We start from the raw sequence: 24,258 nt of genomic DNA on the forward strand, positions 1-24,258 counted from the left end.
TGTGTGTGTGTGTGTGTGTGTGTGTGTGTGTGTGTGTGTGTGTGTGTGTGTGTGTGTGTGTGTGTGTGTGTGTGTGTGTGTGTGTGTGTGTGTGTGTGTGTGTGTGTGTTGTTGGCCTCTCAGAGAATGTATCCTGTTGAAACTGCTATAGTCGGACTCACTGTCGGAGGAAATGCTCAAATTCACCTGCACGCTTTCCTGTCCTGTCTGAAGTTGAACATCATTGCTGTCCCGAGTCGACACAGCAACTCCCAGATCAAACTTCAGCAGCCCTGGCTGGGTCAAATTAATGTGCACGTGACATATCATGCACATCTCCGACTCCACGCCCTGCTGCGACAGCCGCGTCGAAAGCAAGCATGTGTGACGAAACCTGAAATACAAGTGCAGTGCACGGCAGCCTATGAATGTGACTAAACAAACAGGTCGTATTATTAGCCATACACTGTGTAATTACAATGATTATGCACTTTCAGACAGTCCGCACCAAAAAAGTATCCTGTTTATTTTGTTTAACTTTGGAAAAGCTGAATTAATGACAGTGACACTGACAGCAAACAAAGCTCCGCTTCGCATTTCTGTTACCGCCTATAGTAGGCCTACTAGTACTATAGCCTGCCCAACGACGTAGAGTCTGTGGGGGCCACGGGGCCGCAGCCCCCATGAAGACTCCCAGGGCCCCTTTAGGCCCCCATGAAGATTTTCGTGGACATTTTACATTTGCATTACATATTTTCTGGGAATTCCAAACATTTTGGACCTCTCCGCCGGCAATATGAGAATCCCATCGTCAAATATTCGGGAAAACAGCGCCTCCCCTGCGAGGCAACAGTCTGTCTTGAGAGACTACTCCGCCGGCCGTCCAAGAGGTGTTAAAAGTCTCAAATGCTAATCGGGTTTCTTTTGTTTTCACCTAGCCAGATGTCCACAACATCAAAGCGTGTCAGAATTTCATGGTAGTTGTTCTTGACTCGTGACATAATAACACTGATCAAGAATTCACCAAAGAGACCTAAACCTACACAGACTAGTGACTAGGCTACACACTGACTCGAGAAAAGACCCATATCGTCAAAAATAGGCTGATCAGTCGTTGTCTGTGTATAGGCTAATTCATTTTGATTGATTGATTGAAATATTTATTAACAGTTTGTAGAATTTAGTAAAAGTAAAAGTAAAAGTAAGTAAAAGTATGCTAAAATAACTAATTTTTAGACCATTTGGGAAATAAATAAATAAATCCGCGGCGGCGACAGTCTCGACAGTCTCCCCCCAACGACAGTCTCCCCCCAACGCAATTCTGTAGCCTACCCAAAGGTAAAAAGCACCCGCCGCCTATGATCTCTCTCTCTCCCTCCGTATCTCTCTATGGGCGCGTTCGGCTATGCGCACCGGGAATGTGGTCAGTTTGTTGAGTGTGGTGGGCGGTGACGTCACAGAGTGCGTTCAGTGTGCCTTATTTACGAACGACCAGTTACAACACACCATTCACACTGAGCAACCCTACCCTCAGGGTAGGGTTGCTCAGTGCGTGCACTCGGCACACCCGGTGTGCAGCGCACTGGATTTTCGAACGACAACGCACTGAGTGCACTGAATAAACGAACGACAAGAGAGCACACCAGTGCGTTCACGGCGCATTTCCGAACGCGCCCTAAATCTCCCTCTCTCTCCCTCTCCCTCTCCTTCTCCCTCCCTCTCTCTCTCTCTCTCTCTCTCTCTCTCTCTCTCTCTCTCTCTCTCATAATAATAATAATATAGTCCTGAAAGTCCTCACCTTGGCTTGGACATTGGCCTATAGTAGCTGCTTTAAAAGTACCAGCGAAATCAACAATTTATTTTTTTCCGCGTTGCGGCGGGGGGGGGGGGGGGGGGGGGGGGGGGGGGCCTTGAGGATTGATCAAACTCTTCGGCTCTGCTATAGCCTAGTGTCACTGCATGGCCACCATGCATACAAAGTAAACTAATAGTTTGCTGTGGTAGTCTGTCAAACCAGCAAATGTATTTGGTACTGTAGCCTACTAATTATTATAAACTTTTTAAGCTTATATAGCTGAGATACTTAGATCTCTCCCCTGGCTGTACAGGTCCGGCAGGTGATACGCGTGCATTTTAATCATGGATAAGCAAACAGGGAGCAGCTATGGCAGGCTGCTGCAGGAGCAAATATTGAGCTTTGAAGTTCAAAGTCCACCGAACGAGCAGGAATTAATCACGCAGTCTAGGTCGGGATCGAGTTGTCAGCGTGTTCAAGCAGCAATTGTGTGTAGCTAACATGATTTGTAGGAGTAGCCAGGACCTTAGAGTAGACCTATTCGCCTATATATGATACCGGTATTCATATATAGTAGGACTCATAAAGACCATCAAAATGTCTGGCACACACACACACACACACACACACACACACACACACACACACACACACACACACACACACACACACACACACACACACCCACACAAACACACATTTTCCTGTTTATTACAGTAGGCCTAAACAGTGGCGGAAGGTTCCTATAACGGCAGTGGGTGCAGCCACGCATATTTGCGCTGCGGCTGGCTGCTATTAGCTCTTAAAAGAGCCGTTGTGTTGTGTTATTATTTTGCCAGTGGGTTCTTCTGCTCCTGTGCACCCCCGGAGTTGACGCCACTGGGCCTAAATATGATGGCAAATAATTTGCATAATGGAATGTTCTGGCATAATTTATTCTAAAACAATGGACTTAACAGCAAATGGTAGCGCCACATGGCTATAATAATTGTTAAATGCAAGAATAATGTATAGAACAGCTACAGATGCTGATGCAGTGGCCTGGGTCCTGGGACAGCTGCTCAACTGCATGACTAACAAATTAGGACATAAAAGGAGAATAAGAAGAAACAGAAGATCAGATCAAGATAATAATAAATTGCAACAATGATCAGTGAAAGATGTAGGAACCATTGGTGTATAGATGGTGAAACTATTGAGGGTGGTATAGGGGAATGAGTTGTTTTCTTTCTTTGTGATATAATATCTGATGGCCTGACTATATGATCTGATGTATTCCTTGTATGGTATTGATTGCATTAACCATGTGACTTAAGATACTCCTGGGCTTTTGTTTAAAACTGACAGTGTCTGGCCCAGGGCCCACAACTAATGTGTAGACATGCCTGATAGGATACGTGCATGCTTGTGAAGTCAATACCGCAGGAATTAGGGGAATTTATCACATAGCTGTGAGTTCAGTGGTGGTTGAAAGGGTGTGTATTGAGGGCTCTGCCGTCTGTCCTTTTTTGTGGCTAACCACACTGAGCTAGGGTAGATATTAGGTATAAATAGAGGCTGCAGAAACAATGATGGAAAAAAAAGTACAAGAGAGAATAATGCCTATCACTAGAGAGAATACATTGCTGAACACACATGAGCTTAGCAGAGTTTTGTAGCCTAATTTGGCAAGATAAAATATATATTGTATATTGAGATCCTGCAAAGGAAAGAAAATCTGACCATATTGTACTCAACCCATTACTGTATTATTATTATTATTATTATTATTATTATTATTATTAATTAATTTCTCCCCTGTTCAGGTTTAAGGTTGTACTTTATTGTTACATATTTTGTGTACAGGTATACATTTAACACTAAATTAACACTTATTTTGGTTTGGCTTTCTTCAGACAATGCAGCAGCATAGATAATAACAACAGCAGAATAATGATAAAAAAATAAAATATATTTTATAAGAAAAGAAAGAGAGCGTAAAGTGCAAAGAGAGAATAAAATAGAGCATATAATGTTGGTATATTGTTATTGTATAAACCAACAGCACTTTTGTTCGTTTTTCCCCACAGACTATAGTGGGAGATATATAGTCCATATCTAAGACGACGTTATGTCATTATTAACAACTTTGGCTTAAACAGTCATTTATCAATGTTTTCAGGGACAATGCACCTGCTGAACCATATACCTTGACAGGTGAGCACACCATAAATCATAAAGATATTCAGTTAGGCCTATTGTCCAATGTCTTCAGTGTCTTAAACTTTAGCCCCGCTAAAAACTACAGTAGCCTAATACTGCAATAAAGGATGCAGATTATATCAAATAGGATTGAGATCTAAGAAACATGATCACTTCCTGCCTGCACAGTGCAGTGCTGCACACTGCGTGATAAAGGATTAAAATATGCTGCTGGTAATCCATCAATGTGTAAACAGCATTAACTCTCAGGTTAATGCTATTTACACATTGATGTATTAACAGCACCATGGTTTGCCATTACTGTAATTGTTCTGTCCCCTGTACCTGTTTATTTGTCTTTGTATTGAATTGTATTGTATTGTATACTGTATGTTGTTGTATGGATAGTGTTATCACCACTTTTAAGAGCCTTCTCAGTGACTACAGATGGAAAAATTGCTTCAGGCTAACTCTGGCTCATTAATGTGTTGATTAATGTGCATTGTCCCTGTTAAAAAAAAGTATCAAAGACATCCTCCAAAAAGATGACGAGACATTTACAACCTTGTAGCATTTAATTTTAATGGCAAATAATGGGACAGTCGGATGTCCGGAACATTCTTATTGCGTAGTGGATTATGCAAATCATTGTGGAATGAGGAAACTAAGGGTAAAAGTAGAATAACAGGCACCAGATTCCAGTCTATTGCGCCGTAGGTGCAAGAGATTTAGTACAGGCAATCTATGGAGAAAAATGGGTCAACCTCAAACTAATTGCAAAAAAAAAAAACTCAGCTGATTTTAGACATTAGACATAGCCAGTTTACGTACTGTAGGTAAAACTACATTAATAAGACACAATATCAGGTTCAGCAGGAATCAATGCATGCTTTATTTCAACTTGGGGTCAAGAAATTCCCCCATAAAATGGAGTCCTGGTTTACAAAAATGTGTTGACTAGGATCCTTTCAGGGGCTTTCCTCTCCTTTTTGAGGGGCTCTAGCCCCATCCTATATACAGCTTTTGTCGTCACACGTCTCAATATTTGCCATTGACAATGAAAGGAGAAATTAGGTCAAATGTCTGCCAAATGTGACGTAAATCTGTGCCAACACAAACATTAAATGCCATTGACAATGAAGGGAAAATTTACGTCATACAGTATGTAGACGAGCAAATCGGCTAACCAATCACATAGATTCAGTTCAATGAAAGGGGAAATTAGGTGATTATGTGCCTCAAATATGACATAACGTTTGTCCACACACATCTCATATTTGTCATTGACAATGAAAGGAGAAATTAGGTCAAATGTCCGCCAAATATGACAAAAATTTGTGGCAACACAAACATTAAATGCCATTGACAATCTAGGGAAAATGTACGTCATATGTAGACGAGCAAATCGGCTAACCAATCACATAAATTCAGTTGTTCATGAGATGTATGATGATAAGAGTGCCCCTCACTTCACACGGGTGTGATTTTTTCCACTCTACACCTATCACAAGACATGGCCAAAGCATTTCCAGGGGTTCCCAGGCAAAAACTTTGAGAACCCCTGCCCTAAAGCATGATATTTTCACGTATAAAAACACAGATAAGGAGTGAGATGAAGATAATAAACAAGTAAATGAATGATTCAGATGCTATTGTTGAAGTGGCTGCTCATTCTGCTGGGTATGAACATCTGCACAAGAAAGTCTCATTAAAAAATCTTTATTTAATTCCAAAGCAAATAATTACAAAGCAAGCCGTTTTTTCCCATTTGTACCACATATTTGCATTACAATTCACAATACAAAATTCATAACAGAATTTTACCCCCGAATGAGAAGAAAATGGCCTGAAAATAAACATCTGTAATAGTATAAAGGGTTTAATTTACATAATTTTACTTTTCCATATTGACAAGAGGCAGATACCCACAATCACTCAATTTGGCCTTATACGTACATGCCAATATAACAAAACGGACACTTCAGAAAACACAAATGATGGCATGGGCTTTATACATGAACTTCTTATTCCCGTTTACACTAGAGAAACAGACAAACAAAAACCTTACCCAACTCTGACATAGTTGAACACAACTAATACTTCGAACAGAAAAGAAAAGTTTGCATGGAAATAAATCAAGAGTTTGTTACAGTGCCTTTTAAGAAAAAGTGGATGAATCAACAAAAGGTAGGAATTCATGAAAACAAAACAAATCAAATATCACAAATGTAAGTAAAGTAAATGTAAGAGATAGATAAATCCAGTCTGTGGTGAGGATAACAAGTAACAATACAGTTATAAAGCTATTCTGAGAAACAACCAGTTTATAGGCTATATATGTTTTTGGCAATGAACATACTATACATTAATAAGTACTCTGTACTGTATCATATAGGGGGCGGGGCGTTAAGTTTCATTAACGTATCATTCATCTTAGTGGTGAATTTGGTCATTAACTTCACATTCATAAGCAATGACACCAAGGCTCATAAATTAATGCACCACCACTCCATAATGTAGGGATGCCAGAAAGTGACCATCAGCCAAACCCCCACCCCCCAAAAAAAAAAAAGTTTTATAATTAGTTTTGATGAGTAAACCTTTGTGGAGATCTTCTCAGTTCTCATTGTATGCTAGTTACTGCCATTCAGGATGGAAAATGAAATCCATTAGGATTTGGGGAGAAGTAGTTTCATAAGGGGCTGCATGGTATGAAGTACTTGATATAAACAGAAAACGTTCAGTTCACTAGTCTAGACTCTACTCTACAACTGCCTTCATTTCATCTGATTCAGATTGTCTGTCTGGCAGGCACTTAACAAGCGATCGTTAACTGTGTCTGTTAGAGACAGAAGAGTGGCTTTGCTCAACTTGATTTATACTTATATTATCCACTCTGATGAAGGTACATGTTCGATATATCATGCAGCCTTACTTATTAGCCTATATTTTGTCTATTAAAAAAAAGAAAAAAAGATTTTCGATTATGAAATATTAAAATCGAGACCCCGATGATTAATCGGAAAATCGATTAATCGGTGGCATCCCTACCATAAAGATACATTGCCTGCAGGCTTAAAGTAAATCACAAAACAAATCAATCAATCAATGACTGAACGGCACATCGGCATTTGATAGTGTTTTTCAAGACCATGAACCTAATATGAAGCAAAAATTAATTCTCAAATGCATTTGCATATTACAATGAAAATATCTTATTGGTTAACAGGTTTTCATATTGTCTTTACACCCAGCTAGTGCACTGACCACATGCTCCTTTCTCTGCCATGTCTCCTCTCTCTGCCCTTGCCTTCTCGTCTCTGCACTTTCCTTTCTAAATAAAGCAATAAATCTCCCACACAAAAAAGGATTTAATAAAAAGATGAACCCCCACCCCCAAAAAAATATACATCTATCCATATACATTCGATATACGTGTTAAGATGCCTTATACATATTTATTTTCAAACATAACTTTTGTCTTTACAAAATCAAACTGTATCATTGCACTTATTATGTCCATGTACTTATAATGGACCTTGTAATTATCATGGCATTTTTACACAGGCATCTGTGAATTCAAGAAGCTTTTAGTATTGGCTTTCTGAGGTTTGGAGAGAGAAAAAGTAGACATTCTCTTGGAACTATTGTACAGATTCATGTAGAAACTGAGTCATATAAAATGGGGTCTTATTTGCTTGTCAGACACTTGAGAGCGTGTGGTCACAGCACAAATGAATACTTCTCTAGCTCACATCCCATCAAAGACTGCACATACCAACATAAACACAAATTGTACTTGAGGCATGAACACAAAATAACAATAATAATATCAAGTATCTGAGATGTCCACTCACTTCCATTACACTTAAAAAGGTAAACTAGCTCATTATAGACATACTGTAGTATAAACCTTCACTGTTGAATACCGCTAATTTCAACATGTTACCAGAGCCTTCACTAATAGTTTTTCTATACTAAAATGGACTACAATATCCACACAGCATTCTGTAACCACAGTGTATGGAATATCCATCCATCATTTAAGACTACTCATGTCAGTCTACGTGCCATGTCATTTCCACTCCTCTCTTCTTGTGCTATATATGCAGAAATCACATCTGTAGCCTTATAAGGTATATCTGGTGAATGCTTTCATTAGTAATGTGTTCAAAGGACACGACAATTCATAAATCGCCATACATTCCTCTCATAAGCCGCTCGTCACCGAAAATGGAGCTCCCCGCTCCACAAGCGACTCCCTATTTAATAGGTCGTTACCGTTATATGAATCCTTCAAAGATAAATCTCTTCATCTCCCAATGATATAAAAGTACAGAAGAGCGGGTCACAGGTTGTCTTTAGTGTTTCCTTGGGCAGTGGAACTTTGTCTGGCTCGTTCTAAATGTAGGTGGTCTTCTTTATGGCAGGTGAGATACCCCCTGCTATGGGAATGTACTGTTATAGAGGAAGGCTGTTCTGTGTGTAGTAGTAGATCAGGCCCCCATGGATTACCCCCTGTTTGCTATTTTTAGACTTCAGGAGCACCGTGAAATACTGTAAACAACTCTTCATGGCTGACTGGTGGGGCCCGCCCTGTCATGTTGGAAAGGCTCCGATTCTGCGGGGGAGTGGGCCAGGGGTCCGCCAGCAGTACGAGGGTCCATGGCCAGGGGTCCGCCAGCGGTACGAGGGTCCATGGCAGAATGCATGACAGTCAGCCACACATCGTCCATGTTTGGCATCACAAAGATATTCTAACACAGCAGAGAGAGGACAAGGTTGTTGTAAGGTGATTTGGTTTTCAACAAATGTGTAACTCCTGATAACATACAGTACTTTACTACTTTGTTGTATTGACACAAAAGAAGGGGAAATGAAAAACATCAATCCATACCTGGAACTCCTCAAACAGCTTTTTCTCTATCCAGTCTGTAACGTGAGCCAGAGTGACCTCTCTTTCTCCCAGTTTAGGTCGGGCTTTCAGCACCAGGTGTGGTTTAGTTCTGAAGCCGTACCTGCACCAAAGACAGGGCTCAAGAGGGAATCAACGTTATGGGAATACCCCATTCCCATAACGTTGAACAAAAAGGCCTAAAAACAATATTCTCAGTCACCAGCAGAGGGCAGAGCCGTGCAATACATATGGCACTCAAATGACAAATAGCAATTATGGCAGATTGTTGACTCTAGTCTACACTATAGCAGATCTGTTTACTTGAAGCACTGCTGTCATTAATTCCCCCAGCAAAACACATCCTATTTAAATGTCATTCCTGGCTATTTTGTGTAGATTCAAACAAAAAACATATTTGATACACTTGATTGATGGGTTTGATTCCCGCCAGGGACGCTGTGGGCGTGTTCTCTCCACCTTTTTGGCTGGAGACCCCCAAAAATACTTCGGCCATGTCTTGCGAACACCGCCGCCCGTGCGAGAATACAAAAAAGAAAATAAATATGACATCATACCATATCCTGTCAGTGGGAGGAGGAGGGATGTTAACAGCTAGTGTTCCTTGGAGTTCCTGGACCTCCACGGTGAGCAGGAGGGGAGTGTTGGACATCTCCTCCATCTTCTTCTTGATGAACTCCGTCTCTGTGGCCTTCTGGAAGTACTTGGACTTTGCAATCTTGTCCACAAAGCGCATGATCTTGCCCTGTTTGTGTCCCCCTACCAAGCTACAGTACATAAAGAGAAACGTTAAGCACTTAGTTTCAACCTGGCATCTCTATTCTGGGAATGCATTAAAAATTGTGAAATTTGTGAAGTTTAATAACTTTGTTATAATATATATGTATATATGGAACTGTTGCCGGTCTTAAATATTTTCTTATAAAGGAATTTCTGTTTCATTTAGCTACATTTCTGTTAGTTTTATTTTTTTTGCAGGATTGTATACCCAATGCTCTGACCTGATATATTGAATGAGTTCATAAACAAATTGATATACTGTCATGACTCATGTGTCTGCCATATGAACCGTCATCTGCTCAAGAATCTGTTGGGAGTTTTACTGAAAACATATTTTGCACTAGTATGTACATTGTGGGGAAAGTCACCAAACCACTTTTGGGATAAACAACTTTAAGTGGAGGGTGTGAAATAATGAATGAATGACTAATTGTGCATGAGCCGGACCCATTGCACATGTTTTCCGTTTTCGCCAAACAACATTTGATTAATTTGATGCTGCACGCTTACACTTTGGCAAAGAGAAAAGCATGTAGGGAGATATAAAAGGGAGATATAAAAAGCATGCATGAGTACTGTTGACAAACTCCGCTAGCATGTGACCCTGACCCAACATTTATTCACTTCAGACGTACATATCTCATCTGATATATTTACAAATGACCTAACATGTGTAAATAGAACCAGAAAACAGCTGAAAAGATCAGACTCTCTCTCAATCACATCCCTACAATTTGGTGCAATGTAGTGAAAGGATTTTGATCGAGCACTCCCATTCTCACCCTTCTGCTCCCGAGGAGTCCGCGGTCAGCTCCAAGGTGTCCTCTTCGTCGGACGAACCCGCACTAGAAGACTCCTCGTCGCTGTCAGCCAGGCAGTAAGTCCGTGGCCTGTACCTGGAAGCACACGCACGGAACCATGTTACAGACCAGCAGGCAAGTCCGCCTACTCTATCCAGAGTTCACAGAGTCCAGTCGAGACAACTGCCCTGTAGAGCAGTGGTTCTCAAACGGTGTGTCGAGGCACAGTGGTGAGTCCAGGTGTGTCGTTATTTATTTTATTGATTAAACTTTTTATTTAACATTACTAAATAAGTTTACAGAGTGAAAAAGAGTTATACATGCGTTACTGAGGCTATTCGTCATGGGAATAAATACAGGGTGTGCCTTGATATTTTGACTTGCACCTTGGTGTGCCTTGGGGACGAAAGGTTTGAAAACCACTGCCTATACGTTCCACACACAATGATAATGTATGGACGGACAGACACTCAAGTGTGAAACACTCATGCACAGGCGTGCAGACACTCAGACATGCATGTGTCCCTCTATAAGAACTTTCATTGTTTTCACGAGAGTTCTTTCTCAGTCTACAAGAGCCACATGAGCACAGACAGAGACAGAGCACACACTAGATAGTCTTTTCTATGGATATAGCTCGTAGAAAGAAATGGAACACTGCAGACATACGAAGACGAGGCATAACTTTGACCCAATATTCTTGTGATATCGGGTCATAAATACATTCATGCATGCGAGTCGTACACAGTGCAAGATCATTTGATTGACCTACAGTATAGCATATGCATTCCTGAACCCATAACCATGACGCTGACCTTTAATACCCTCCACTCGTTACTGAACTGAACTATAGTATTATAGGTCAGTCATTTTCAACGTAGGGGGTCACCATGTATGAGAGCCAACTGGAAAGGAGAGGATGTTATTTTATTTTTATCATAAAATTTAGCTATACAAGATTTGATTTAAATTCACAATGTCGTAATATGTGACATATATGGTATTTTCACAAATGTAATTTCTTATTTAATTCAATTCTGCAGCCAGAGGCCATGAGGCCATGCTATTCAGGGTCCTTGGCATGGGAAAAGGTTTGGGAACCCTTGATATACAGGTACTGTAGGTCACATGACACAAACTAATCTAAAGCACCCTTCACACCGAGCACCTAACGATAGAACCTAACGATAAGTATTAAATATACAACAAAGACGATGGTGAATATATTTATCGTTATAGTATAATGCAAGGAGTGAACGGTGGATGTTGTTGATGTCAATCACACACACCGAGAGAGAGAGAGAGAGAGAGAGAACTGGATGCTGACCAGACAATGTACACAATGTAAGAATCACATGCTGGTGCAAATGAACATCTGCAGTAAAGCAGCCTGAAAATGAAACAATGGGATAGATTGATATGGAAAAGAAAGTGAATATGTGTGGTCACACTGGTCAGGCACCACTTACCAATGACGGACATGGATCCAATTGACATCCATGTTAAGGTAGATTCCAGGGGGCATAGAGGAAGAGCACAGAAGACACACAGAGAGGGGGAGAGAGAGCGAGAGAGAGAGAGAGAGAGAGAGAGAGAGAGAGAGAGAGAGGGTGAAAGAGAGAGAGAGAGAGGTGAGAGAGCGATAGAGGGAGACAGAGAGAGAGGTGTGAGAGAGAGATAGAGAGAGACAGAAAGATAGGGTGAGAGAGAGAGAGATAGAGAGAGACAGAGAGATAGGGTGAGAGAGGGTGAAAGAGAGAGAGTGATAGTGAGAAATGGAAAATACATCGAATAGGTGTTAACAGAGAACAACAGCTTAAAAAAAAGAATTAGGTAGTGATACAGTAGAGAATGATCTTCTCCGCACATATGATCCCGCTCTGGCATCAGCAAACACAGGGCATGTGTCCAGTCACTCTTGTCCCTGTGACACCCCCCTCTGTCAGTCAGTACTGCAGGCCCACTTCACCTCACCCCCTAGCACTTCTTATTTCATTGTATCAGTGCCTATTTTAATCAGATAGATGCTAGTTATGTTATCCAGATGTTTGTTGTTTACTTGTTCACAGATGCACTCTACGTTATTTGTATGTATGCATGCTGCCGTTTGCTTGTTTGTTGAGACAGATGCTGGTTTGATGTCGAGTTACTTTGTAGCAGTGCTTTCTCGGTGCTCCATTTAGATGAAAGCTTGCCCTGAATTGCTTAATTTATACTCTGTTCCAAGTCGGTGTCGTTCGCCGAAAATAGCATATCTACAAGCTTGATCTACGAGCTCCGATCTTGAAACTTGGCTAGTTTTAGAAACAGTGGTTTAGTTGAGTATGGTTCATGCCGTTTAGTCTGATCTTCCACTCGTTCCGGATAAGATGCCTTAAAAGTGTAAATCATCATCTTACCCGTCTTTGCCGGTGTCTCCTATGCGCAGGCTCTCTCCCTCCTTACCCAGGCGGATCAGGTTCATCTTGGTCTCCAACGTCATCAGGAAGGAGCCGCTGAAGGACATCTCCAGGTCAAACCACAGACCTGACCGATGCACGAGGAGAGAGAACACTCAGATTGAGTGTGTAATGTGTACACACATGCACGCATGTACCCATGCACAAAAGGCATGGGTGAATAACTTTTAGTATCAGCTTCACACCATTTCCTGCAGGCAGCAATGTAAAATAAATTGCAACAATTAAATATAATTAAATTCTTTGATGACCAACATGCACACACATCCACTTGCAACAGTCCAGAGCTGCAGTTCCATGGCAATAAATATACTAGTGTCCTTGGTTATGTTATGTAGCTGAGGAAATTAAGATAAAACTTTTTCTTAATAATTTAGTCAAGTAGCCAAGGACGATGGGTAGGTGGAAATAAACCACTTCCAGAAGGAGAATAAGGGGATGGAGATCCTGTGTACTGAACGAATGGCCGGAGAGACAGGTGATTAGAGCTGGACACAGCTCATGTGCAGAAAAGAGTAACTGTGCTGTATAGAATTATTGATACTGCATGTACTGTATGTTGAATATAGGCAGTGGACGCATTTGAATGGAACTACAGTAAATGTAACAGCTTCGGACTGAGACTTCAGATCTCAAGCGTTAAGCGGAGATCGCCTTCAGCCATCGATAGTGCATTTTATATCTTGGGGAAAAAAAAGAAGAGGGCCAAACCAGAGGGGGGTTGGGGGGGGGGAAGAGAGAGAGAGAGAGAGAGAGAGAGAGAGAGAGAGAGAGAGAGAGAGAGAGAGAGAGAGAGAGAGAGATCACACAGGCCTTAAAATGAAGGAGAAACAGGGGCTCTTTTGATATCAGCAGGGGAGACTGCATGCATAAACATGCAACCAAACCTGCTTTAATGGTTTGCACTAATCCCACCAAAGAAGTCTTGTGTCAGTTGTTTGGAACTAGCCTCTCTGACAATGGCCTCTCTCTCGCCCATATTATACTGTTGTCCCCGGGACCCAAACTTAGAAAAATAAATATATTATGAATTAACCACTTACGCCTAATTTAATAGTGAAAATAACCGATCTACAAGCTTAAAAGGTAGTATAGACAACATTTAGCTTTCTATATTCACAATTTCTTCATACATTTGTGGATTGTCTTTTGATTTATTTCTGAAATTACATTTTAGAAGTTTTTTGACTATTATTATTATTGTATATTTATTATACATTTTTGGAAAATCTTTTAAATAATAATAGCTATTGACGATATGCACACGGCTGTCATCTTACCAGCAAGGTGCTAACTAGTTGCAACTTCCCATAGACAGCTCATTCATCCAAACAGAAAAGTCCCATCTAATTGTATTAAATAAAGTCAAACTCACCAATTGCAGCAGTATGAAAAGCTTGAATTATCCTCTTACTATCTGCAAAGTGTTTGTTTCATAAAAAATCCTGTCAGCTAATTCCTTGCAGATGATTTGAGTTGAGTTTGGAAGCACTCATTATCAGTACAAATTTGCAAATTCAAAACAGGTACCACCTGTTTTGAATGGGCATGGGCTGTTGAGTGATAGTCAACGAGCACTTCTAAATGCCAGCACTTATAGACAAAAATCATATGCAAGGAATTTCTTGGCAGGGAGTAGCTCATAGTCATAACATGACTACAGTTGATTTTTATTAAACAAACACATTCAGATAGAAAGAGGATAATTCAAGCTTTCCCTACAGCTGCAATGTTGGTGAGTTTGACATTATTTAATACATTTAGATGGGACTTTTCTGTTTGGATGAATGGGCTGTCTATGGGAAGTTGCACCAAGTTGGCACTTAGCACCTTGCTGGCAAGATGGCAGCCGTGTGCATATGGTCAATTATGCTAATTTCACTAGGCAAACGTCTAATGTCTTTTTTTGGGTCTCGACCTGAAAAGTTTGGGAACCACTGCTCTAAACCACTGGAGGGCAGTGAAGGCTGGCAGTTGGTGCAGGACAGGACACTGTGCTGAATAGACAGAGAGGAAGAAGGAAGGGCTGGTGGCAGAGTTTCCATCAGCACACTTTCCGTTTGGCTCGGTTATAGCGCACATCTGTACAGTATGCATGCACGCACGCACACTGGGTTGTGCTGTGTTGTCTCATGGATAATCAGAGCACAATTATTTTTTTCATGTATTTTTTGTGGCTTTCGCCTTTTATTTTATATTTGTATGGAGGGACAGACAGTAGGCTGACAGGAAATGGGGGAGAGAGATGGGGGGTGACCTGCAGTAAAGGCCGTCGGGATCGGGAGTCGAACCCGCGGCACACTGCCAGACTGGATTACCAGCCAAGGTGCCTGGACCGCTGAGCCACGGCCCAGGCCATCAAAGCACAACTATGACTATGAAGGTGCCTACTGTACAAATAAGTGGCATACTGCAAATTAAACTTAACATAATTTTAAATAATACGAGCCATTATGAATAAAACTAAAATAAACATGAAGCGAGACAGTCACCAAGAAAATAATATTTACATGACACACAACGTCTTTTTGACTGACTGCTACTGATATAACCCTTGGACAAGTTGCTATGTTGCAAAATAACATAAAATGTCTACATTTTGACAGGCATGTCCAACTTATGTTCTTGTCTATGGGTTTGCATTACAGCGACATTTGACTGAAAAAACATTGTGAAGCTCAACTCAGATTTGTCTGTGGAAAAGACTACATCTTGCGCCACCCCTTGGCTTAACCCTTATCCCTAAACTTAATTGCCATTTTTTACTATTTAAAAAAAACCTTTTAAAATAGTTAAAATAGCTGATCTACAAGCTCACAACGTGTCGAGAACCACTGGAGTAAACCATAATTTATCGCAGTGTTGCACTAACCACTCTCCCTTGAAAACATTTACACTTTAAGGGGGAGTGGTTAACCAGGCTAATGTTGCACGCCAAATTAACTAATTTCACAGCTAACAGCGCACTCCGTTGTTAAGGATACTGCTGTGTGTGATTGAGTATATATAAATTAAGCCAAAGAGTGAAGATGCTGCATCTCTCTGGAACCTAATGGGTAATTTCCAGCCCTGCTGGGCCTGGAGGGAGTGGAGGATAATAAGGTTGTGTGTGGCTCAGCTGGGCTTTCTTGGAGGACATGGCACTCTACTAGCGGGAGGAGAGGAAAGAGAGAGGAGCCCTGGTGTCCGATGGCATATCAGGGCAGTGCTGCATTAATTGGGGTGAAGGTGGTGAGGAGTCAGAGGAGTGCGCATGGTGAATTCTGGCAGGGCACTGAGGGCAGTGTGCTCCAAACAACACACGCAAAAGAATAAGCATGCGGACATAAATAAAAAAATTAAACTAAAATAAACAACCATCCATGCAATCATGTACAAGCAATCATTTGCACACTTGTGCTCACGAACACACTCAGACCCAGTCAGAGAGGTTTATCGATCAGTGGTGCTCAGCCAACAGCAGCATCGTTCCGGGAAGGGGCGAGGCAGGGTGCAGCAGAGAACCTGAGCTGCCTGGAGGAGGACACAGGCCTGCGTCTCAAAGTATAACCACACTGATCCTGCTGGTGGAAGTTTCCTATAACAAAACCAACAAGACCCAAGCTCTGCTGCGAATAACCACCTCAAGCCTAGCAGAATATGGATCAGAGACAGAACACGGAACTAAAGTTATCTAATATTTTTTCTTAGCTGGAATGAGGATATGAAGCAATGGTAATGTAACCTGAGACTGTAGGGCAAAGTCATCTATAGCTATTCACTTTGGTTAAGTCAATCAAATTTTGTATCCGTGTCAGTTCCTGCTTACAGAAATCCAACTCTGACATGCTCGATGGCAGGACAGACAACAGCCAAGGTTCTTGGACCAGAGTTCACAACACAACAGTTTCATCAAACACTGTGTGCTAATCAAAAATGTACAGGCTACATTTATTCAATATTCTGGAGCTATAAAGAAAGTGACATTCTGCAGTTGTTAACACGCTCTGAGATCTAAATATCACTAAAGCCAAGAACCATTACAATGCAAAATGACACACACCATGTGTCAGAATAGTTATTAACCTTCCCAACATCCACTGCTGTCCCGTTGTCAAGCTATGTTGTTTACTTTCAGCATTGTAGCCTGTTGTTAGCACTGTTAGCATCTACGTCTGGCACAATCCGTCACCGACGTTTCAATTGTATATTTCAATCTGCCATCACTAGTGCTAGTGTTCTCCATTATGAAGTTTAAGGAGCCAGCCAATACACAAGCACTGTCAGAATTGCAATCGTATTAGTCACAGCAAAGAGGCTCGCTTGGGAGAAAACAGTCATGAGACACTCTGCTACTTCCGTCACTGACCAGCAGAAGGTCAATGCACTTTGGACTTTTGTGCACATACGTGTACTGTATGTGTATGTATTACGTGTGTATATGTGCCTGGGTGGGTGTAGCCTAGCTACAGTAAACACTGTGTGTATGCATTGTATATGGGTCTATGTGTGAAACAGGATTCTTGAGCATGCAAATCTGTTTTAAAATGCACATGTTTAGAGGGATTGTGTGTGCGAGGGTGAGCCTTTTGAAACAGACGGATCAATCGTTTGACTTTCACTACCGTAGCTTAATTTGTCTGATAAGAGGCAAAGAAGCACTTCACACACACACACACACACACACACACACACACACACACACACACACACACACACACACACACACACACACACACACACGAGAAATCAACGAAGTGCATTAATGTCAATAGTGTGACGTCAGTGGCTATAGTTAAGAGATCTCCGTACAACAAACACCAGAGCAAATTACAAAAGCCAGAACCACAGGAAACGGCTGAAAAAGATAAGAGCTGTATTTATATTCATTACAGAGCCTCCTGTTGTCAATTCACTGATAACATTATAGTGTTCAGTCACAAATTGCTCTCCTACTTCAAGAACTCTAATACATTAGCAAAATCTATCCTTTTACATTAACTCATATTGGTTACTTTAATAATGAAACACTTCTAAGTCAATAAGTCCCGATAAGAGCAGGTGCTTGTTTAGAATGTTTGTTCTCTCTTTTTTTACACCTGTAAATCTGTGATGGGTCAATAAAGTTTCCTCTTCAGACCTTCCTTCAGACTTTCAAAATGTGTTTCACTTATACAATACATCTTTTCTCACCGACCTTGAACCCTGAAAGAGCTCTTGTTCAAAAAGGAGTAGGACTGTCACTAGTCTCCAGATAAACTGTTCTTGTCATTCACTACAGTGTAAAGACCCTCCACGTGTCACGTGGAGCATGCCCAACATGATTACACAAGCCATTACACACACATTTATATCAGTAGTTAAAGCACACCTCTTGATTTATCATAGCATTTATTTATTTATAGAAATCTAGTGATTATTGTATACGATGGTTTGATGTATGTTCCAGCTTTTAAATTAGCCAAAAATACAACTGACTTGCAGACTCCTGCTATAATGTCAATAGATAAGCGTCTTTCTTATGCAATATAATTGTGTGTGTGTGTGTAGGGGGGGGGGGGGGGGGTCTTACCCTGGTGGTCTATAGAAGGTTTGGATGCTCCAAGGATCCTGGGAGTGGCCACACCCATGTCCAGCTCTGTTAGCTTCAGCTCATTCATGAAATAAGGCAGCTGGGAGAGATGAGAATACAAACACACAGCTTATCAATTATACTATACTATATATATATATACACACACACACACACCGAACAATCATGATCCAGCCCTGTTATTGAACAAACCTCTATACAGCAGTGATTATCATCACAGTATAGAGCTATAACTCTTTTATAACAAAAGACGTTTTGGTTTTTAACCAGCAAATATCACATTACACTACCTAGCTATTTCACGAGGCAAAAAACCCCCAATCAAAGCAGTTCTGAGGTGAAAGGTCAAAGTTCGCCAGAAGTCATCACTACAGTACCAAGAGAGATCCACTCACCCGGATCTTGCTGAGCTTCATCTGGATCTTCTTGGTGACCACCTCTGCCCAGTAGGGCTCTCCCAGGAAGTCCCACAGCACCCGGCCCAGCGCTGCGTTCACCCAGGCCACGGGGTCCACCTCCTCCTCCACCACGGGCCGTGGCACGGGGCTGCTGGTTAGCTGATGGTGGGAGGGAGAAAAGGTCACGGTAAAAGCAAGTAAATGGAGTCTGCTGTGAATTTGTCTTAAGTATGGAGGGAATCTTGCAAGTACTTTACATCACCTACTGTAAGTGGTAATTATGGAGTTGAGTAATGAGCGAGGGTCAAGGTGGAACGAGACACATGAAGAGGAAGGCAGTGTGTGTGTGTGTGTGTGTGTGTGTGTGTGTATTTTAGGGTTCCCACACATTTTTTTAACAATGGATTTCCAGAATATTTAACCCAATTTCTAGGCCTATATAACAATCATTCAGCACAATGATGAGTATCTTGCTTATAATGTGAGCTTGTAGATCTGTTATTTTGTGTTTTGGGAAAAGTTTTTTATTAACAAAATCAATAGCCACAAACGATGCATAGCCAACTATTTTTCCAGGACCCTTGATAAATTCCAAACCTTTTCCAGGACTGTTTTTTGTTTTTGTTTTCTTTTTTAAAATATCTTCCAGGAATTTCATGACTGTGGGAATGTATGTGAATGTATGTATGTGAATGTGTGTGTGTGTGTGTGTGTGTGTGTGTACATTCACATGCCCTACCTTCTTGCTAGTCCCGGGGCTGCTCTGTGGACTCTGGAGGATGGGGCTGGAAGGAGGCATGGGGCTGGAAGCTTGCGTTGGCACTAGCGTCGCCATGTAGATGCTGTAGTCCAAACCCAGAGGTTTGGTTTTGGCACTACCTGCTGCAGCCGCTGTTGTTGTTGTGGTTGTTGAGGAGAAGGAGGAGTCCTTGTTCCAGGGTAGAGATGCCAGAGCCTCGTCCAGACTTCCACGGCTGCTGCTGCGACTGTGGGAGCTAAGGGCTGTGTCACCACCAGACAGAAGGGACAGAAGAAAGACCCAAGGGTTCTTTTAATCCATTTAGACCTGAGGACGATTCTACAAATGTCTTCTAAATCCTGATAGTTTTCTGAAAAACCTGTTTCTACGTCAGTGATTCTCAAATATATGTAATTGGCTGCCGACCCCCATCTGAAAATATGCTGTTCCAGGGACCCCCCAGAAGCAAATCTTTGAGTCAAAATGTTCGCTATGAAAGAATATATATATATTCAAAGATTTGCGACACATTTTCACGATAGATAAAATAGCAGATCTCAACCGTCTGGGCACCTAGGCTGCTGGGCCAGCCTGACGCGGGTTTGACTCCAGATCCCGACGGCCTTTGCCGCGTGTCTTCCCCCATCTCTCTCCCCATTTCCTGTCAGTCTACTATCAATATATCAACAAGTTGTGTGCTATGAGCTTGTAGATCTGCTATTTTTCAATAGGTAAAGTATAACATAATGCTTAAAAACACCAAAAAGGGGTTCAAGTCCAGAATGGGTTAAAATGTTTTATTTTTATTTTTGCACAATCCTATTTTCCCTCTACACCAAAGCTCTTTGACAAAAACAGCCAATCTATAAGCTCGCAATGCGCTGCGTTGTGAGTTTGTGGATCCGCTCATTCCGTTCATTTGGTTAACAAACACTAAAGGCTTATTCTGTTTTAGGTGATAAGGTGACCACCAAAACGGTGGTCAGTAAAGGCTCATTCAGTCTGGATTTTCGGAGCTGAAATAACGTTGTGCGGTGGTGAGTAAAAACAGAGAGAAGGGCTGGGGCGGTGGTTTGCTCTTCACCGTGGCTCATGACGTCATGTTGTAGTTCGGTGGTCACCTCACCACCGAAAATCCAGACTATGACTATTTCGGTGATCACCTAAAACTTGAGTATGAACAGGCCTGTAATGAATGATAGAATGATTTGTGTATGGCAGCACTGCAGCTGTGCACACTAAACCGCTCTGGGGCTTACCGTTCTTACTCCCCGCAATGCTAGCACTTCTTTTCACTTCCGCCTTGGGCTTGGAGGCCAGCAGAATCCTCCGGAACCAGTCCTCCTTCTCCCTGCCCGTCCTGCCGAACAGGTAGAGTGTCAGGTCCTTTCTGGGGGACGATGGCGGCGGTAGGGCTCCTCCCACTCCCTCCCCTCGGTCTTCGGTGCCGGGCCCCGCCCTCTCCTCGGCGGCTTCACATCGTTCGCCCTCGGCCTTCGACATGAAGTTGTCCTGTTTCCCCAGTTCAATGCAAATGGGATATTTCTTGTTCCATACCCGCTTCCTGGCCAGGCTTTGAGGGACCAGGTATACCTGAGAGGAAAGGATTACAAGGCATGACTGATCTTGAAATAACTCATTTGCATGTACAGTACCAGGGCTAACATTAACCAGCTCTAGGACAGAGGTTCTCAACCTTTTGAGGCTGTGACCCCCATCCTGACAAGCTCCTGGAATTGTGGCATTACATTTGTTTGACTCGGTTCCACAAATACATATGCATTTGTAGATCGGCTATTTACTTTTTTTTGTTTAATTTTATTTCAACATTTGTTTTCATAGTATAGTTTGTTGATTACTTTTGATGTTGAATTTTGATATTGTAATTATGTTATTATTATCATTATTAAGTATTTGTGTAGTAAGACTATGTGACAACCAGGTATAGTCTGGTGACCACCGGAGAGACGGGTGACAGCCGGAATGTAGACGGCACCCGGGTGAGCAGTATGGGTAATCGGGTTAGCGCACCAGCCAGTGTCCTCCATGAGGAGGAAGCCCAACAAACCCTCGGTGAGGCCTTTAGGAGGGCCACTCAAGCCGCAAGCGGAGCCTGCAGCACCACCTTCCTGCTCAGGTGGAGTCTGCAAAACCATAGGCTTAGGAATCCACCACTCCTGAATGAAGTGTCTGGTGCTGGGACTCTGGTGCAACGCACAGGTCCTGGGCCTGGTGAGAGCAGGAGTGGACCTGGTGAGACGTAGGAGGGGCCCGGACAGGAGAAAACCCACAGAGCCTAGTCCTTCCATGCGCCAGAAGCGTACCTCCCAGCCCTGGCAGAGTAGTTCTGGAGTAGTTCCAACGGATTGTGTGGCCTTGGTCTTTCCCTAATGGGACTGATCGAGGGTAGCTACTGGGACGTAAGTCGGGACTTGATCACCCCAGCTGGGTTGCCTGAGTCAGGGGTATAACGTTCGAGAGAGCCGAAACCCCGATGACCTTGGTATACATCACTGAGGATACGTCCCAGGTGCATCCATGCAATGTTTTTTGTTATATTATTAAAAAGGTCTTAAAAGTCCTTAAATTGTCACTTCACTCTCACTGGGGACCCTCCCCAAATAGAGTCATGACCCACAGGTTGAGAACCACTGCTCTAGAACAACATTGTTGTTGTGAATTCTGCAATCACTTGTAATTTTCGACTTTAGTTATTATTATTCATTTGATCTTGACTACTAGACGACTTGAAAGTAATCTAAGCAAATGTTCATCCAATTCATGAAACGTTTTTGCTATCATTTTCTGTAACATTTCCATGCATGGAAATTATGCTGAGCCGACCACAAACACCAACACATACTGTATGTACATACCTTACTGTCTACAAGGTCGTAGATCTTTTGGCTGATGTAGGTGACGTCAGGCTTGCGTTCATTATGGCTGGCGCGGCGGGGGATGTTACGGTTGGGTTTGGACAGACGCAAGATGGAGCCTTCCAGACGGACATAGACGGAGTGGGTCAGTGAGGCGTGATAGGACTCCGGATCATAGTTCATAATCTCATTCATCCAGCCCTGCAGAGGGAGATGATGGGTACATTTTAACATGAGAAAATTCTATCCAATAAATATAACAAGCAGGTTACTTAAAATTACTCTTAATTTAGTCTGAGTATCCTTTAATTTTTCACTTTGTAAGAGTAAAGTACGCTCTTTCTTCAAATGGTTGACATGTCATTTTTTGAGCGGCGCTAAATTATGAAATTACGGCAGCATGTGACAAGCAAGTCTATGGACTTATAATGTTTGTTTAGGGCAGTAAATGACAACGCAAGAAGTCATCTCGCTGATATAAAAACATGTTGTAATACATTTATTTCATTTAACATGCCCTCCAAAATCTGGGCATCCATCACTTCACATAGAGTGTGATTTTTAAATTAATGTTTGTTTAGAGCACTCCACTAAATGTCAACGTATAAATCTTGAAACAAATTTTGTTTCATACAAGAAACAAGCCAGGATGGATACAAAAGCAAAAGAGCGTGTGAAGTGAGGCACCCCTCACTTCACACGAGTGTGATTATTTTATTCTCCTTTTGATGAGTTTGAGGTTTTGCATTATTCAGCTAAAGGATCCCCTCAGCTTGGCCTGAAAAACATATTTCTTATTTTGCAAAAGAAAATCTATAGATATATGCACTGGCACATGCTATTTTCTCTCCTTCTTTCTTCTGGCTCTTTATTGGGGGTCTGTTTCACATACTTAGAAGCCTGTATACTGTCATAGGCAGCTAATTTCAAACAGTAGCTATCCCTGTCCATGTAGCAATCCCCGTCCCTGCTCTCTCTCACGGATTTATCAGCATCTTTGAAAGATTGCCGAGAGGCATGGAGACAGTTTGCCTATTGTGGTAAGATCAAACAAGAGAACTACTCTGACAGCAAGAGTGTGAGAAAAAAAATGGGACATGGTTAAGTCATATAACAGAGATAGAAAAAAAAAGATAGATATTCAGAAGTGTCATATATATTCTTATCCCTACGCTGAGTGCAGATCAGGTCCAAATACTGTGTACTCTGAGAGTAATACTAAGCCAGCAATCTGTGGAGCTGTAGTGCAAGGGGTCAAATGATACATGGGACCCATTCCATTATGTCTGCTGGCCTTTGCGTTCAATACAAAGGTGACATCATTTGGAAGGCGGCCATGGACTGTGTGGGGTGACCAGACTATATGGCTGCCTTGGGGGTCACACTGGCAGGCTAATCCTTAGGATGAGCATTAGGAGTGGACAAAGAACAGGCTAACAGCCTTTGTTGCTAAACTACAACCCACAGAGGCTAGGAACCATTTGAGCCATAATGCGTCTAAATGAGCCGACTGGCTGGTTTCCTCAGGTAATATATTGGTCATTTATACTGACAGAGCAATCAACCATGACTCTACCCTCTTCTTTGTTCCACACCGATGCAGACAGATCGATGGAGGGACAAAGCAGAAGCAAGGATGATCACATTTGATGGTCCTTAATAGATTTTCTTCATGCAATTACATTTAGTTTACTAGCCACATTGTGGCATTTTATACTGGCCATTATAACAGCCCTTTGCACTGATGCCAATGTGAGAGGGCGG

The 24,258-nt window shown here is 41.9% G+C and overlaps 1 protein-coding gene across 2 annotated transcripts in view; it reads right to left on the reverse strand.

Moving 5' to 3' along the window:
• Positions 1-5,658: 5,658 nt before the first annotated feature.
• Positions 5,659-24,258, reverse strand: part of tex2 (testis expressed 2) — a 40,606-nt gene continuing 22,006 nt past the window's right edge. The window contains exons 4-13 of one of the 2 annotated variants that reach the window (XM_083765073.1): positions 22,495-22,695; positions 20,878-21,211; positions 19,619-19,881; positions 18,877-19,038; positions 18,461-18,560; positions 12,850-12,976; positions 10,433-10,540; positions 9,428-9,637; positions 8,853-8,973; positions 5,659-8,712 (exon numbers count right to left, since the gene is read on the reverse strand). In XM_083765073.1, the coding sequence (XP_083621199.1) occupies positions 8,527-8,712; positions 8,853-8,973; positions 9,428-9,637; positions 10,433-10,540; positions 12,850-12,976; positions 18,461-18,560; positions 18,877-19,038; positions 19,619-19,881; positions 20,878-21,211; positions 22,495-22,695 (1,812 nt within the window). In that variant the 3' untranslated portion in view covers positions 5,659-8,526. Of the gene's footprint in view, positions 8,713-8,852; positions 8,974-9,427; positions 9,638-10,432; positions 10,547-12,849; positions 12,977-18,460; positions 18,561-18,876; positions 19,039-19,618; positions 19,882-20,877; positions 21,212-22,494; positions 22,696-24,258 lie in introns of both variants that reach the window. The other variant, XM_083765072.1, reaches the window with a different exon arrangement.

Source organism: Protomyctophum parallelum, assembly GCF_964188405.1.
Source record: "Protomyctophum parallelum genome assembly, chromosome: 5".
In the NCBI taxonomy this organism is placed as follows: Eukaryota; Metazoa; Chordata; class Actinopteri; order Myctophiformes; family Myctophidae; genus Protomyctophum; species Protomyctophum parallelum.